This window comes from Vipera berus (assembly GCF_964194415.1).
Source record: "Vipera berus genome assembly, chromosome: 1".
Classification (NCBI taxonomy): Eukaryota; Metazoa; Chordata; class Lepidosauria; order Squamata; family Viperidae; genus Vipera; species Vipera berus.
The window spans coordinates 211,465,595-211,480,555 of NC_138202.1; the positions used below are offsets into that span (position 1 = coordinate 211,465,595).

The 14,961-nt window shown below is 38.1% G+C and overlaps 1 protein-coding gene across 1 annotated transcript in view; it reads left to right on the forward strand.

The window, feature by feature from the left end:
* Nucleotides 1-11,124, forward strand: part of LDAH (lipid droplet associated hydrolase) — a 28,706-nt gene extending 17,582 nt beyond the window's left edge. Inside the window, exons 4-5 of the mRNA XM_081315347.1 lie at nt 8,909-9,078; nt 9,689-11,124. Coding sequence (XP_081171473.1) covers nt 8,909-9,078; nt 9,689-9,694 — 176 coding nt within the window. The 3' untranslated portion in view covers nt 9,695-11,124. The remainder of the gene's footprint in view (nt 1-8,908; nt 9,079-9,688) is intronic.
* Nucleotides 11,125-14,961: the final 3,837 nt, after the last annotated feature.

The following is a 14,961-nucleotide window of genomic DNA, read 5'->3' on the forward strand; positions in this document are numbered from 1 at the left end:
CACTTTGACTCATTACATTTTCCTAAGGGTTCGTTTGCTTGACTGCAGATGCTACTTATGAACAGCTCCTTTTATAACCTCATAAGCACCGACTACTTATTTATATCCCGTAGTTTTGTCCATTACAACTTGCATATTATTGTTTTTGTTTGTGTCTCTGTTTTTATATGGTAAAAGAGTTAGAGGATGTTAATGGCATATTTGGATCGAAAATGGCAAGCTTAAAAAACAAGGAGGGGGTAATATTAAAATGCCTTCTTGGATTTTTTTGTAATCAAGGCACAGCAATCCTTGTTTCTTTCTTAAAATAAGCAACTGAAGCTTGCCCACAGTGCATTTATTTTTGCAAGATTATAGGGTTTCCCTTAACGTATCTCTTAACATTTGGAACAGCTTTTATTTAATTTGGTTTGAGAGTTTCAGTTGTATTTTGTTTGAGTGGTGTAGTGGTGAAGCAATTTACTTTCTTGCTCTTAAGCTTGAAAACATAGATTTGGAAAGTTTATTTAAATGGCATGTTAGTGCTTCCTCTCAGAGGCTTTTTAAAATACATTGTACTTCAGAGCCCTGGCTTTCAAAACGGAAGCTACTGATCGTATGCTGCTGTCAATAAGGTCATGTTCGACTAGAGATTAAACAATTAATCTTTTATTGAGTTATAGACACTATACATATATTGGTTTAAACTTACATATATTGGGTTTATCTTACTATATTGAAATTGTATTAGAATCTTTACAAATAGTTACGTTAACACTTTACATGCCACTCATAGCCTCACATTTAAAACTTTGGCTGGACCTCAATATTGTTGTTATAAGCCACCTTGAACACATTTCTTAATGAAAAGGGAAGACAAAACTAAGCAATAACTAATGTGGAAAGTCACAAGGATAATGTTGATACAAAATGCTGTCTTTATTGGTTATATATTTAAATATGAAATAAAGAATTATACTGTGCAATTTTGGATATCTCAAATTCATCACATAGAAATGAATTTAATTTTTCAGAGAGCTTTTGTATGGGATACCTAAAAAAATGTTGAACCTGACTGACTAGGATCCAGATAACTGCTTTATCCAGTGTTCTCTGAACAAACAGCCAAAAATGATGGTTGGACAACTGGGTGATAGTCATTTAATTCTTATTTAATTCCTATTTGAGTCCAGGCTCAGCCTCTTAAGGAGAAATTATGCCAACTTCCTTGAAGGCTATTGGAAATATTTCCTTCTTTAAAGAAGTATTAACAATCTAGTCCAGTGGATGCAGAGAACTGTACCAGTTGTTCCAAGAGTCTAGGACATTTAAGAGAACTCCCTACCCAATTAATCATAGGTCATAGGCTAAAATGAATTCCAAATAATCATTGTCCTGATCACTGCTTTAGATTTTGTCCGAGCGGGTTAAGATTCAAGCAAATTTGAGCAACTTTACTAGTCAAATGCTGAGCTAAATATCACTATGGCAAGGGATGTGGGCTCCTTCCAAAAAGGGATTAATCACCCCTAATTATGCTTTGGACAAAAGTCCCCCCCCACATGCAGTAGGAGAAAAATAATAAATAATTTAGTTAAGGGGGCTTGTTTGCTCCATTAAGATACCATTGTGAATGCAGTAGCTAATCAGCCACACTTGAAAACCTATAAATTCCCTATCCCTGTCAAAAAAAATTAATACACAGCTGTTAAATTGTTTTGGGGATAGGATAAAGTCATATTTAGCCCTAATTCACTTCAACTATCATGCAAATGTCCATAAAATATAACCACTGAGTGGAAAGTTGTGTTCTTGGGGAGCGGGGCAGCCATTTGAATGAGAATGTACACTAAAAATGTGCATTTGTTCTCCCTTTTTTTTTCTCTCTGGACTTTTGTGTAACATCCGAGTCCCCAGACATGGAGGGCAACCATCCATTCCCAAGATGGTATAGCTAATCAGCTTGTCCCAGAGGTGCTTTTTGAAAAGGCAACTGGACTTGGTTTTTCCCTGAAGGCATTTTGCTTCTCATCCAAGAAGCTTCTTCAGTCCTGACAACCATGACCGGGATGACTGAGAACCTCCATTGACAACTAATCAGCTTGTGTCAGTCTTGTGGGGTAAACCAGGCAGGAATCACAACCAAATAAGCTGATTTTTACTTTTTTGTAAAGATACATTGACAGAATCTTACAAGTCTGAAAGTACAATCCTTTCTTCCCCTCCTATCTCTTCCCAACTTGAGAAACTAGGAAGTCTCTTCAGAGTTTCTTATCCTGCCCATTATTCAACTTCTTTCTATGCTGTCTCTTATCGGATTGTTCCCTAGGCAGTTCTTTGACTTGTCTCCCCAAGTCTTTCTCACGTATCCTTACAGGTTGGGAGGGCTGTTTAGGTAGAATAGTCCCCTATTTACATGTGGAATGGTCTCCCATTTAGCAGTTATCTCTCCCATTTTGTTTCACTGACTGCTGAGATAGTAACATCTCAGTATCAGGTTTTCAGGTCTTAGCTTCAGCCTCAAGATTAATATCGCATCTGATTTGGCTCTGATGAAAGCAGCAGCAACAACAACAAATAAATGCAGGTGAAAGAAGTACTGGGTGTGTTAATGAAATTACATGGTTATTTCTTACAGTATCTTAGCAAATAGTTTGCTTAAAATGCCTGTATTTCATAATCCTCATGAATTTTCATGAGGTCTACATAATGCTAACCAACAAGTGTTATATAATGAGAAATGAATGATTTACTCTGTTGTAGTGTCACAAATATACAAGAATGTTTTTTACTACAGAATATGTCTGATGTTTCAGTATAGAGCAGGAGCTTCCTGTTTATAGGACTGTTTAATATATGTGATGATTCACTTTCAAAGTTCTGCAGGCTATTCGTCAACAGTGAAATATTACCACATCAGTGTGTGAGGAAGAACGGGTTGTTTTCATTTAATGTTTCAGAAACTGCCTCAGCATGTGGTGGTGCTCATCATAATGGTTCAGCCTTTACTGCTCAGTTTGACTCTTCAGGAACTTTAAAGGACATTTGAAAGCATAAACATGCATAATAATTCATTAATATTGATTGGAAATGGACAAACATTTTGTGCCAGGAGTTAATATGGAATATGGAAAATATACTGTGGGGAAAATGCATCAAATTTTCAGCTGCTTTTTTTGTCTTTTGATTTGCTTTGTGTTTGCTTGTAATCTGTCATATACCCACATGTACACAAACACATGCAAATGTCTATTTGTGGTATTTTTATTCTATATCAGAAATTTTGGTCCTACAAAAGTTAATGAAGTCCTATGATTCCTTGATACTGGCTATGTTGGCTAGGGATGCCACACTGAAAAGTCAATAACATGTGAAGACTTGTAAGTTCTTCACCCTGATTTATCCCATTAACTTACTAAAATTTAGGGGTATACAAACCAGTTCAACTTCAGGAAGTTTTATACTTGAACCATCTCCCAGTTCTAATTTGAAATGGATGGTTTCAGCCATTCCAGAAGTGTTCTAAATTTGAAAAGAGCCTTTGCATCAAAATGAAAACATCTTGCAAAACCATTTGTAGAATGTTTGAAATAACCCATTTTGAGCTTAAAACATTATGAATTCAAAACCTTTTGCAAATGTCTACTAGAATTGTATAACTGTCTTTGCACATATAACACAGACCTTAGGCTTGTCAGCAAGAGTAGAATTAAGTTGAAGACTGCATAAATCAGTTGGTGTGATTTAAGGATAGCAGGTAAAATAAGAAGATTATCCAAAATAACACGAACATTACTTTTCTTGTATAAATTAAAAGATAAGCATAGAGGTTTACTCCTCTGTGATAATTCCCCTTGAACATATTTTATTTTGGAATCGGTGCAAATAATACTGAAACATTGCAATTTTAAAGTATGTTTGGTTTTGATTTGTTTCAAACAACCTACTTCTTAAATGACATACATATTCAGCAATATTAAACATTTATTTATTCATTCATTCGTTTATAGGGGGTGCGGTGTCTGAGCGGTTAAGACACAGGACTTGTCGATTGAAAAATTGGCAGTTTGAGACTCAAGTACTCCGTAAGTTCCTGTCCTTGCCCTAGTTCAGGGGTAGGCAACCTTGGCTCTTTTATGACTCGTGGACTTCAACTCCCAGAATGTTCCATGCTGGCTCAGGAATTCTGGGAGTTGAAGTCCACGAGTCATAAAAGAGCCAAGGTTGCCTTCCTCTGCCCTAGTTCCTACCAACCTAGCAGTTTGAAAGCATGCAAATGCAAGTAGATAAATAGGTACCACTTCAGTGGGAAAGTAACAACATTCCATGCACTTCAGGATATAGTCATGCCAGCTGCAGCACCACAGAAGCATCTTTGGACAACACTGGTTCCCTTGGCTAGGATGAGCACTGATCTCTAGAATCAGATATAACTGGACAGGGGAACCCCTTTACCTTTTTACTTTTCATTCATTTGTATCCTGTCTTTATTATTTTCACAAATAACTCAAGGCAGCAAACATATCTAATATACCTTCCTCCTATTTTTTCCATAGTAATTCTGTGAGGTGGGTTGGGCTGAGGGAGAGTAACTGGCCCAAGATCACCCAGCTCTGGTTATCTCTAAATAACTTGTGTGCAAATATACCAAGTACACTTTTTGCCCCTTTGCTTCATGCTACTGTAACTATAATATTCATTTTACTGTGGTTTATTTAAAATCACATTCTCTATATTAGGCAGCACATTGTGTTTACCAGTTTATTTTGCTAGTAATTTATGTAATTTGTAAAAATAAGTTGGCTGATCTTGTGTTAAAAGTAATGTTTCTTCTCCATTCTGTTCCCCACAAACACCCCGTATTTTTTTTTGAGCAAGAATATGGATTGGAACACTTTTCTTTTTTTCAAATCTTGTACTACTGAGGCCTTTTATTATCCATATTTCTCTTAACTTTGGGCCTAGGTGTGTGTGTGTGTGTGTGTGTGTGTGTGTGTGTGTGTGTGTGAGAGAGAGAGAGAGAGAGAGAGAGAGAGAGAGAGAGAGAGAGAGAGAGAGAGAGAGAGAGAGAGAGAGAGACCGTGACTGTTTGTGTGCATGTGCATATTGTTTATGGATATTTTCAGCCTTTCACTCCATGACATAAGTTGTTCTCTAGCTGATACCATCACCCATTCTGTAATTGGATGCAGATGATATCCTAAGTAAGGGAAGGCTGAAAGAAATTTCTTCATGAATTTGAAGCTTGTGGAAAAGAAACATTTATATCTTCTGGTATCCCAGTTTCAGGGGGTTTTGTCACAGTTCACTGAGATGAGTAATACTGTGGTTTTCAATTTATATTCTTAACTCCCTCCTTGAGAAACAACAATGTGCATTACTTCCAAAACAGCGAACTAGAGATTTGAAAAGGCATTTTGTTTGGAGAGAAATCCCTAGAAGACAAATCATGTCCCAATTCATAGTTCATTTGTATGAACTATGAAGGGTATATAAGATGTCAGCAAGATGCTTGCTGACTTCTGGTGCTAAATGAATAAGAGAAGGGGGCTTCAACTAATTTGATATTCTGAATATTAGTGGCTGCCACACATGTGCTAAAGAATACAACACAAACTCTTTCCTATGCATTTGCACTAATCTTTACAGAAAATTAAAACTGTGGATAGGATCTAAACTACAATGCCTTCTGTGATCTCTTTTCCTGCTCTAGGTGTAGAAACACATTGATAGCTTTGCATTTGTGATTTAAATGTAATTAAATTAGCTCAGTTTCACCTTGATACTTTTAGCCTTTTCCTTTTTTCCTCTTTCCTTTAGGGTGGTGTATCGTTGTGTCTTTTTTCCCCAGTACAACATTTCCTCTATTTCAAGACGTTTTCCAACATAGCAAATGTTTTTTGAGTTCCATTTTATTCTGTATGTAAATTAAATAGATAGGATGACAGTATACAACCATGACATAATCTTTTCTTGATTTTGAACACATTAGTTCAGCGGTGCCAAACTCGTGACATCACGTGACATGTCGCGACGTATCATGACTTTTTCTCCATTGCCGGCAATGGGGTGGGTGTGGTTTTGGCATGATGCATCCGGCCCTTGGGCCAGCAGTCTGACACCCCTGCATTAGTTGAAGATGGGGTAGTCCACTAGGTCCATATTTTTAAAGACTATCCACAATTGTTTGTAGTATCCACAATCAAAGGCCTTATTATGCACAGGAAAGAAAGAAAAAAAACCCATTTCTTTTTCCTCTTCTATTTTCTATCAGATATTTGAAATGCGATCCTAGGTGTCTGTCGCTTTTCTGAGACCAGTTTCTGCTTCTATAAAAAATTGACAACCATTAGTTTTATCTTAACTAAATGACTTTTTAGGACCAGAGCAGAAAAACCAATATACATACTCGGGGTACATGAAGATACTACTTTCTATACCTTTATCGTAATCATTTTATTTAATTGTTAAATGAATAAGGAAAGACATGAGAAATGATCATAAACATGTCTTAGGTTTGGGTTACTTGAGAACTTCATATAATTCAGGACAATACTTTTCGTAGGATGAATTAGATGTTCAGCTTACAACACAATACTTGGCGATGGACTGGATGAAAAAATAACCAGAGCAACTTGGCCTAAAAATAGGCCTTCATCTGAAAACAATGCTTTGGCCTTAGGCCTTTGCTACAAAACTTTTTATTTTCCATTACCTGTATAATAAATGAAAAAAAATAAAACAATTATTGGCAAAAGATTGCTTTCATCTTTTTTTTTAGGAGGTAAAGAAGAGGGCACATGTCGTTTATTTCTGCCTTTCTCATTCTCCTTTCCGCCTCTTCCATTTTTAATTTAATAGCATAAATCATGGCAGGATGTTTCTAAGGACAGTTTACCAACAGTATTAATTGGCTTTCTCAAAGCTTTCTCTGTGGCCATCCCTGGTTTAATTTGTTTAAGATTTGAACAAAAGGCTAAACACTGAACACTAAACAATAAACAGTAGAAGATCCTGTTTCCTTGAAGCAATTATCATTTTATACCCAACAATTACTTTTTTGTGGCATTTTTTAAAAACAACTAATTATGTGGGGACTGTATGAGAGCACACTCAATAAGTGGTTCTTCATGTTCTCAGCATGGTGCCAAACACGTTACCATAGACAACCCTGTGCAATATAGCCTCTGAGAAACTAAATAGTGAATGTCATCCCGCCTTGACTGTCATCTGAGCAACTTACGAAGAGGAATACTAAACAGAAACAGATTCTCTTCTTTGTTTTTCTCTCTCCCTCTCATTGTTGAGTGGATTTGAACCTGGATCTTAGTCTGACTTTCTGCTATTTACCACATCAGACGTAGTCTGTTAAAATGGAATGAAGGTTTGCCATAGAAGAGAATATTTGAATGAGATTTTTACAAGCATTTTTTTTAATATACTTTTACTTCATGGGGGAAATGACCCAGAGTGGAAAAATGCACTTGAAATTATATTATACAGTGAATGTCTCCAAGACCATGAGTATTTTATTTTATTTATTAGTTTTATATAGCTGCTCATTTCACATTGCAACACTGGGCTTGTACCCTGCATCCCCTGGAGTTTGAACATTTTTCCGAAAAACAAGAAATGTAGATTCTGAGCATAAGAAAATTGGCCACCCTTTCTTTAAAAACAGTTGGTTCTTAACTAAGTGCATATCTATCACAGGTGGCCTTCAGAAGTAGGCTAAGTAAGTCACTTAAATGTTCAGGTGTTTAAAATTTACTGTAAGTAATAAACATAATAATGGAATGCTTATGTTTATGATTTTCCTAGAAAAGAAAATTCCAGATTGTGTTTGATATAAAAGAAAGTTCTTTAGTGAAGTATTGGAGTGGGAAAATAAAGTACAAAAGATTGACAACCATTTAGGTTTTGAATAATATCAACATTTTCCAAACTTTTGATGGCTGAAACCAGTGCTTTTTTTGTAAAAAAAAAAAAAAGTGCTGGAACTCACACACGTCATACCACCCGCCTTGCCTACCCTATAAGGCAGGGGTGTCAAACTCCCGGCCTGCGTCATCCGGAAGCCAGCAATGGAAAACTGTCCCGATACGTTGTGCAACGTCACATGACGTCGTGAGTTTGACATGTCTGCTATAAGGTTTACCTTTGTAGTTGGAAAAAAAACCCTTCAATTTTTAGTGTATCTAAAAGACTAGGATTTTGTTCAAGGCAACTCTGCAAAATCCACTGAAAAAAGGTGCCAGAACTCTGTTCTGGTGTGTTCTATGACAAAAAAAAGCCCTGACTGAAACATACTAATTCTCTGAATAAAATAAAATTTCTAAAATTGTGGGATTCCAATTCTTTAATACAGTGGGACTTAAGATGCAAATGGTTAAGAGTCATCACTGTAAAGATAGTCTAGCAACATAATTCTTGCTAACTGTTACCTGAAAAAATTCCGCTGCCTTTTGGTTTCAGGATTCAGTTTAAGATGCTGCCATTTTGTTGGCTTTTCTACTTTTTAAGATCAGCATCTATGGCTTGTTTTCTGTTCCTACAGGAAAAACAGAGATTGGGGATATCACAACAGGGTGTCCTTTATGGTAATTCTACATCTTTCTTTTGTCTTCATTCAGGAATTCAGAATGGTCCCTTCTGTTAACTTTCTGGAAAAGCTTTTATATTATATTTGGTTAACTTTACTGTATTGCAAATTTAAATAGGTTTTAATTACTGTTACTATTTTATTGGTAATATTCTATTTAATACAAGTAATTGAACAACATTAATTATCACTAAAAGAAAGTCTATGAGTATTCTTGGTAATTTCTGGATTATTTTGGAAAGCAGTTATAAAGAACAACAGTGAATGCAATGAATCATCTTCAAAGCAAAGGATATAATTTTTTTATTATTTTTTGGTTGTTTATAGAGATGGTTTCAAATGACACTGATGATGTTTTTGGACTTCATGGGCAAGTTGAACACAAGTTGAACTTCCTCCGAAAGTATGTGCCAAAAGATGTCAAGCTCATACTTATTGGACACTCAATTGGCTGTTATTTTGCTCTTAAAATTATGAAGCACTCACCAGAAGTGGAGGTATGTCAGAGATGTATAAACTTATTCAACATTTTCTTTCTCCAATCCCCCCATCCTAAATTGACCATATTTGTATAACAATAACCTTAATTCTCAGTCACAGAAGATGGCCCTGACAGGAAAGGGTTAATACACTTGGATTAACAATAATAATTATTATTTTTCTGTCTGGGAGATTCCAATCATCTATTTTTTTACTTTCTATTTGTGCTATAGAGGATGTAAACTAAGTTAATCATCTGCAGTCCTGGAGACCATGTTTCCTTCACCAAAATTGGTTCAAAACATTATTAAACTCTTGAATATGCATTGCTTTTTAACTAACACTTCTGCTAGGACTGGAATTGGGCAAAATTGATGATGAAGAATAAGAAAAATAGAATATTCTAACTTCCTCCACCTGAAGGAAGAGTCACAGATTGTAGAGAGGGGATTTCACCAAGCATCACAGTTATAGGAAATAAAGTCATAACTATCACAGAGGCAAGGAATCTAGTGGCTTCCACAAAGAGTAAGAGATGTGTGGTGGTGATTGGTGACTCCCTACTGAGAAGAAGAATCAGCAGTCTGCAGATCAGACATCCTATTAAAACAGTATGTTGTCCCCTAGGTATGAAGATCCAAGGTGTGAAACAGAAGCTGACCCAAGTAATCAAATCTATTAACCACTATTTCATGTTGAAACAAGTGAAACTGCCAGAGACAGCTTGAGAAGAATATTGAAAGATTATGAGACTTTCAAGTCTATGAGCAAAATAACTTGGGGCACAGGTGGTATTTTCATACATACTTCCAATCTGGAAGATATCTCGCTAAGGTTATCTGGACAGCTTTAAACTAAATTTGGAGGGGGACAGTGTCATCTTTTCAACATAGACCACACTAGGAAAGCAAAGTCAGGCAGGTCACCACTACTTTTTATTTATTTATTATTTATTTATTTATTTATTTATTTATTCATTTATTTATTTATTTATTTATTCATTTATTCATTTATTTATTTGATTTATATACCGCCCTTCTCCCGAAGGACTCAGGGCAACAAAAATAAGAATACAGGATACAAGATTCAAAGTTAAATGATTGTGCCCAATGTAGTAGGTTAGTTAAAATAATGTTAAAACCCAAACCCATCAGGCCAGGCTGGCTTGTTCGAATAGATAAGTTTTTAGATCACGCCGGAAGGAGCGAAGGTCGGGGGCCATCCGGAGTTCAGCCGGTAAGCGGTTCCAAAGGATTGGTGCGCCCACCGAGAATGCTCTCCCCCTGGGGGTCACCAGCCGACATTCTCTGACCGGTGGTACCCTGAGGAGGCCCTCTCTGTGGGAACGTACAGGACGGAGGGAGGTTGACGCCAGCAGTAGGTGCTCCCGTAGGTAATCCGGACCCATGCCATGTAGGGCTTTGTATGTCATCACCAGCACCTTGAATTTCACCCGGAAGGCAACTGGAAGCCAATGCAGCTCACGGAGCAGAGGTGTAATATGGGAGTATCGGGAGACCCCCAAAAGAACTCGCGCAGCTGCATTCTGTACCAGCTGAAGCTTCTGAGTGGATCTCAAGGGCAGCCCCATGTAAAGAGCATTGCAGTAGTCTAGACGAGAGGTCACAAGGGCATGAGTGACTGTATGCAAGGCATCCAGGTCCAGATAGGGTCGCAACTGGCGCACCAGATGAACCTGGGTGAAGGCCCCTCTAGTCACAGCTCCTATATGATCATCTAAGGAGAGCTGTGAATCTAAAAGGACACCCAAATTGCGAGCCTTATCTACGGGGGGGGGGGTAATAACTCACCCCCAATAGTAAGAGATGGAATAATCTGAACTTCCTGAGATGCCGGTATGTACAGCCATTAAGTCTTGTCCGGGTTGAGTTGAAGCCTGTTCTTCCCCATCCAGACCCGGACCGCTTCCAGGCAACGGGACATCACGTCGAGGGCATCACTGGGGTGGTTTGGGGTCGAGATGAAAAGCTGGGTATCATCAGCATACTGATGATATCCCACTCCAAAACCACGGATGATCTCACCTAGCGGCTTCATATAGATGTTAAATAGGAGTGGTGAGAGGAACGACCCCTGAGGAACTTCATAAATGAGAGGTCTCGGGGTCGATCTCTGCCCACCCGCCAACACAGACTGTGAACGTTCCAGAAGGTAGGAGGAGAACCACTGGAGAACAGTGCCTCCCACTCCCAATCTCCTGAGACGCCGCAGTAAGATACCATGGTCGATGGTATCAAAAGCCGCTGAGAGGTCTAATAGAAATAAAATCATGAAAATCAGAATGCATTTCACATACAAGCAAAATTTGTAAGAACTGGTGAAGGTCATGTCTAAGACATTTTTTCAGATTACGGTTCTGCTCCCAGGCTCAGGTTTCTTTTATCTGACCATTATCCTGGTAGCAGCTTTTCCTCTTGTCCTCCTAGGCCAGTGTTTTATAAAGTACTGTCCTAAGACCCCTGCAGGTCCCCCAAGACCTTGTCCAGGGAGTCCACAAAATCAAATTATTTTCCAATCTATGTTGAAAAAGAATGCAGTATTAACATCCAGTCGAACAATTGTGAGAAACAGCAGCAAATGCCCCGATTTTAATTTTTAATGTGGTAAATATCAGGAAATAAAAACCATACAAACAAAAGCGCTTTTGGGATTTACTGTGATTTTTCAAAGTGGGGAGGGGTCCTGAGAGGAAAAGTTTAAGAAACATTGCTCTAGGCCACTCCCTCTGCCTATTATAGAGAGGAGGACCACTGCCTAGAATGGAGATAGAATTTCAAGATCATGGGAAGAGATAGTCCCAGTCTATGTTGTACTGGTCAGACTACACTTAGAAAACTGCTCCCTGTTGTGGAGACCACAATAAGAGAGAATTTTGGTCACCATATCACAAAAACGATGTAGAGAGTTTGGAAAAAATTCAGAGAGGAGCAACAAAGATGATCAAAGGCCTGGAGACTAAAACATACGAAGAACGGCTGCGGGACTTGGGTTTGGCTAGTCCAGGGGTAGGCAACCTTGGCTCTTTTATGACTCGTGGACTTCAACTCCCAGAATTCCTGAGTCAGCATGGCTCAGCTTGGAAACCTCTCCCTTTCCCCTCAGCATGGCTGGCTCAGGAATTCTGGGAGTTGAAGTCCACGACTCATAAAAGAGCCAAGTTTGCCTACCCCACGGCCAGTCTAAAGAAAAGAAGAAATAGGGGAGACATGATAGCAGTGTTCCAGTATCTGAGGGGCTGCCACAAGGGTGAGAGGGTCACATTATTCACCAAAGCACCAGAGGGAAGGACAAGAAACAATGGTAGGAAATTGATCAAAGAGAGAAGCAACCTGGAATTAAGGAGAAACTTCCTGACAGTGAGGACAATCAACCAGTGGAACAGCTTACCCCCAGAAATCGTGGGTGCTCTATCACTGGAGAGTTTTAAGAAGAGACTAGAATATTCAACTGTCTGAGATGGTATAGGTTCTCCTGCTTGAGCAGGGGGCTGGACTAGAAGACCTCCAAGGTCCCTTCCAGCTCTATTCTATTGTATTCTAAACAGGAAAGAGAATAGCAAAAAAAGATGGTAAGAGGCCTGGAAACTAAATCTTACAAAAAGTGGTTAAAGGAATTTGATGTGGTTAGCCTAAAGAAGAGAAGACTAAAGGGAGATATGATAGCAATCTTCCAATACATGAAGGGATACCACAGGGAAAAGGGTATTGATTTATTTACCAGAGTACTGAAAGCTAAGACAAAAATCACGGATAGAAGGTTTACAGTGAGTAATCCACACTTGAATTAAAGAAGGAATTTCCTAACTCTGAGAGCTGTCAAGCAATGCAACAGCAGTGCCTTCTCAAGCTGTAGATGCTCCATTACTGTCCAAGAAAAAAAATTGGACAGCTATTTTTTTAGAGATGGTATAAAGGTTCCAGCAATAGGCCAAGGATTGGGCTTGTAGACTTCCAAGCTTCTTTCCAATTTCATTCTAATTTTTTTGTGTGGGGGGGGAGGGGAATATTCTTTATTTCCAATCCATGTGTTTTACTGTACAACACAGGTCTCGCAAATTCATTTGCAAAACAGATGGCACTAGAGTGGAGGCAAGGTGGGATATAAATAACTTGAGAAGAAAGGAGTGTAGATATAATTAGTCACGCTTTTATTCTGTTTATGGCTCATGATCATTCATTAAAAAAGTGTTGTTTTTTTCTATTGACTTTAGCAAATACTTTATGAATTGTACAACATCATAAAATTAGTATTTAAGTGTGAGAGTATGTATGAATTTATTCCTGTAAATTGTTCTCCTTTGATTGAAAGCTTCCTTTTTGTTAAGCTGAAACTACAAATCTATAGATCACACATTAGCCTATACTTCATACCCAACCCAGGAATTAACATGGTTAACATCCAAGCTCAGATACAAACTCCTATCTATTTGTCTGTCTGTCTGTCTGTCTGTCTGTCTGTCTGTCTGTCTGTCTATTTCCAGGAGAGAGATAATACACTGTATTATATTTGTAATTTATGTAATTCTAATATTAAGGGACGTGGTGGCTCAGTGGGTTAGGACGCTGAGCTTGTCGATCAGAAGGTCGGCAGTTTGGCAGGTCAAATCCCGAGTGCCGCGTAACAGAGTGAGCGCCTGTTATTCGTCCCAGCTTCTGCCAACCTAGCAGTTTGAAAGCACGTAAAAATGCAAGTAGAAAAATAGGGACCGCTACGGTGGGAAGGTAACAGCGTTGCGTGCGCCTTTGGCGTCTAGTCATGCCGGCCACATGACCACGGAGACGTCCTCGGACAAGCGCTGGCTCTTCGGCTTTGAAACGGAGATGAGCACCGGCCCCTAGAGTCGGAAACGACTAGCACACACGTGCGGGGGAACCTTTACCTTTAATATTAAGGGATCTAGGGAAAAACCAGCTTATTTTACTCTAATAGTTACCTGGTTTCAATTATATTTGATTTGTTGAATTGCCTTCCCCCTTCACATGGCCCCAAAGATACTGCTGGCACAGTAATGATTTGTCAGTGGGTTGAAACTATAGATATGTTTAGGATGATTTGAGAGCACAATGTATGTGCTTGAAGTTAAATTATGACAAGCTGCATTTAAGATAGGTCAACAATAAAAAAATATTTGCGTAAGCCAGTTGGTTGCACCACTTCTGCCCAAAGTAAGTTAACCTCTATATGTTATGATATGAAGTGTGATAATAAGAAACTTGTGTTTCCATCTCTTCTCTTATTTTTATTGGAACATTTAATTCTCAGGAGAATTCAAGTCCATAAGTGTAATTTAGTAGCTGGCTATGCATCTGTGTGTGTTTATAGCTACTTTCAGTATTTGCTATGGAATTCTGGTTTGTTTGTTTTAAATGTACAGCTTTCTAAATGGTTTTTCAATGCAATGTGTTTCTTGCTTCGAACTACTTGGTTGTTATTTACTAGTTCCCTAATTTTCTGTTTTCATTCAAAGTGGACCTATTAAACTTTTATTTAAAGTTATTTTAAAAAATTGGAAAACCTGGACCAGGATTCAAAATGAATGTTCGCACAGGTGACCCTGTCACCCCCCACCCCTACCCCTACCCCATTGACCTGATGTTGGTTTTTTTATTAAAGAGTTTTACAAAAAAAGATTTTACAATACATATCCCCAAAACCCAACCACCCCAAACCACCCCCCTCCCCCCCACTTCCCAGAGCTAAATACAGGGTTATAGATATAATAATCATATTCTAACTAAAAATGATCCATAATATAAAATTAACCAAATTCATAATGTGCTTTAACTCCCCTTTAACATAGATACATACAAAGTACTAACACTGAAATTAATAACAATATCCCTCTAAAATCTACTCATAAGCTAAATGGAACTTTTTAG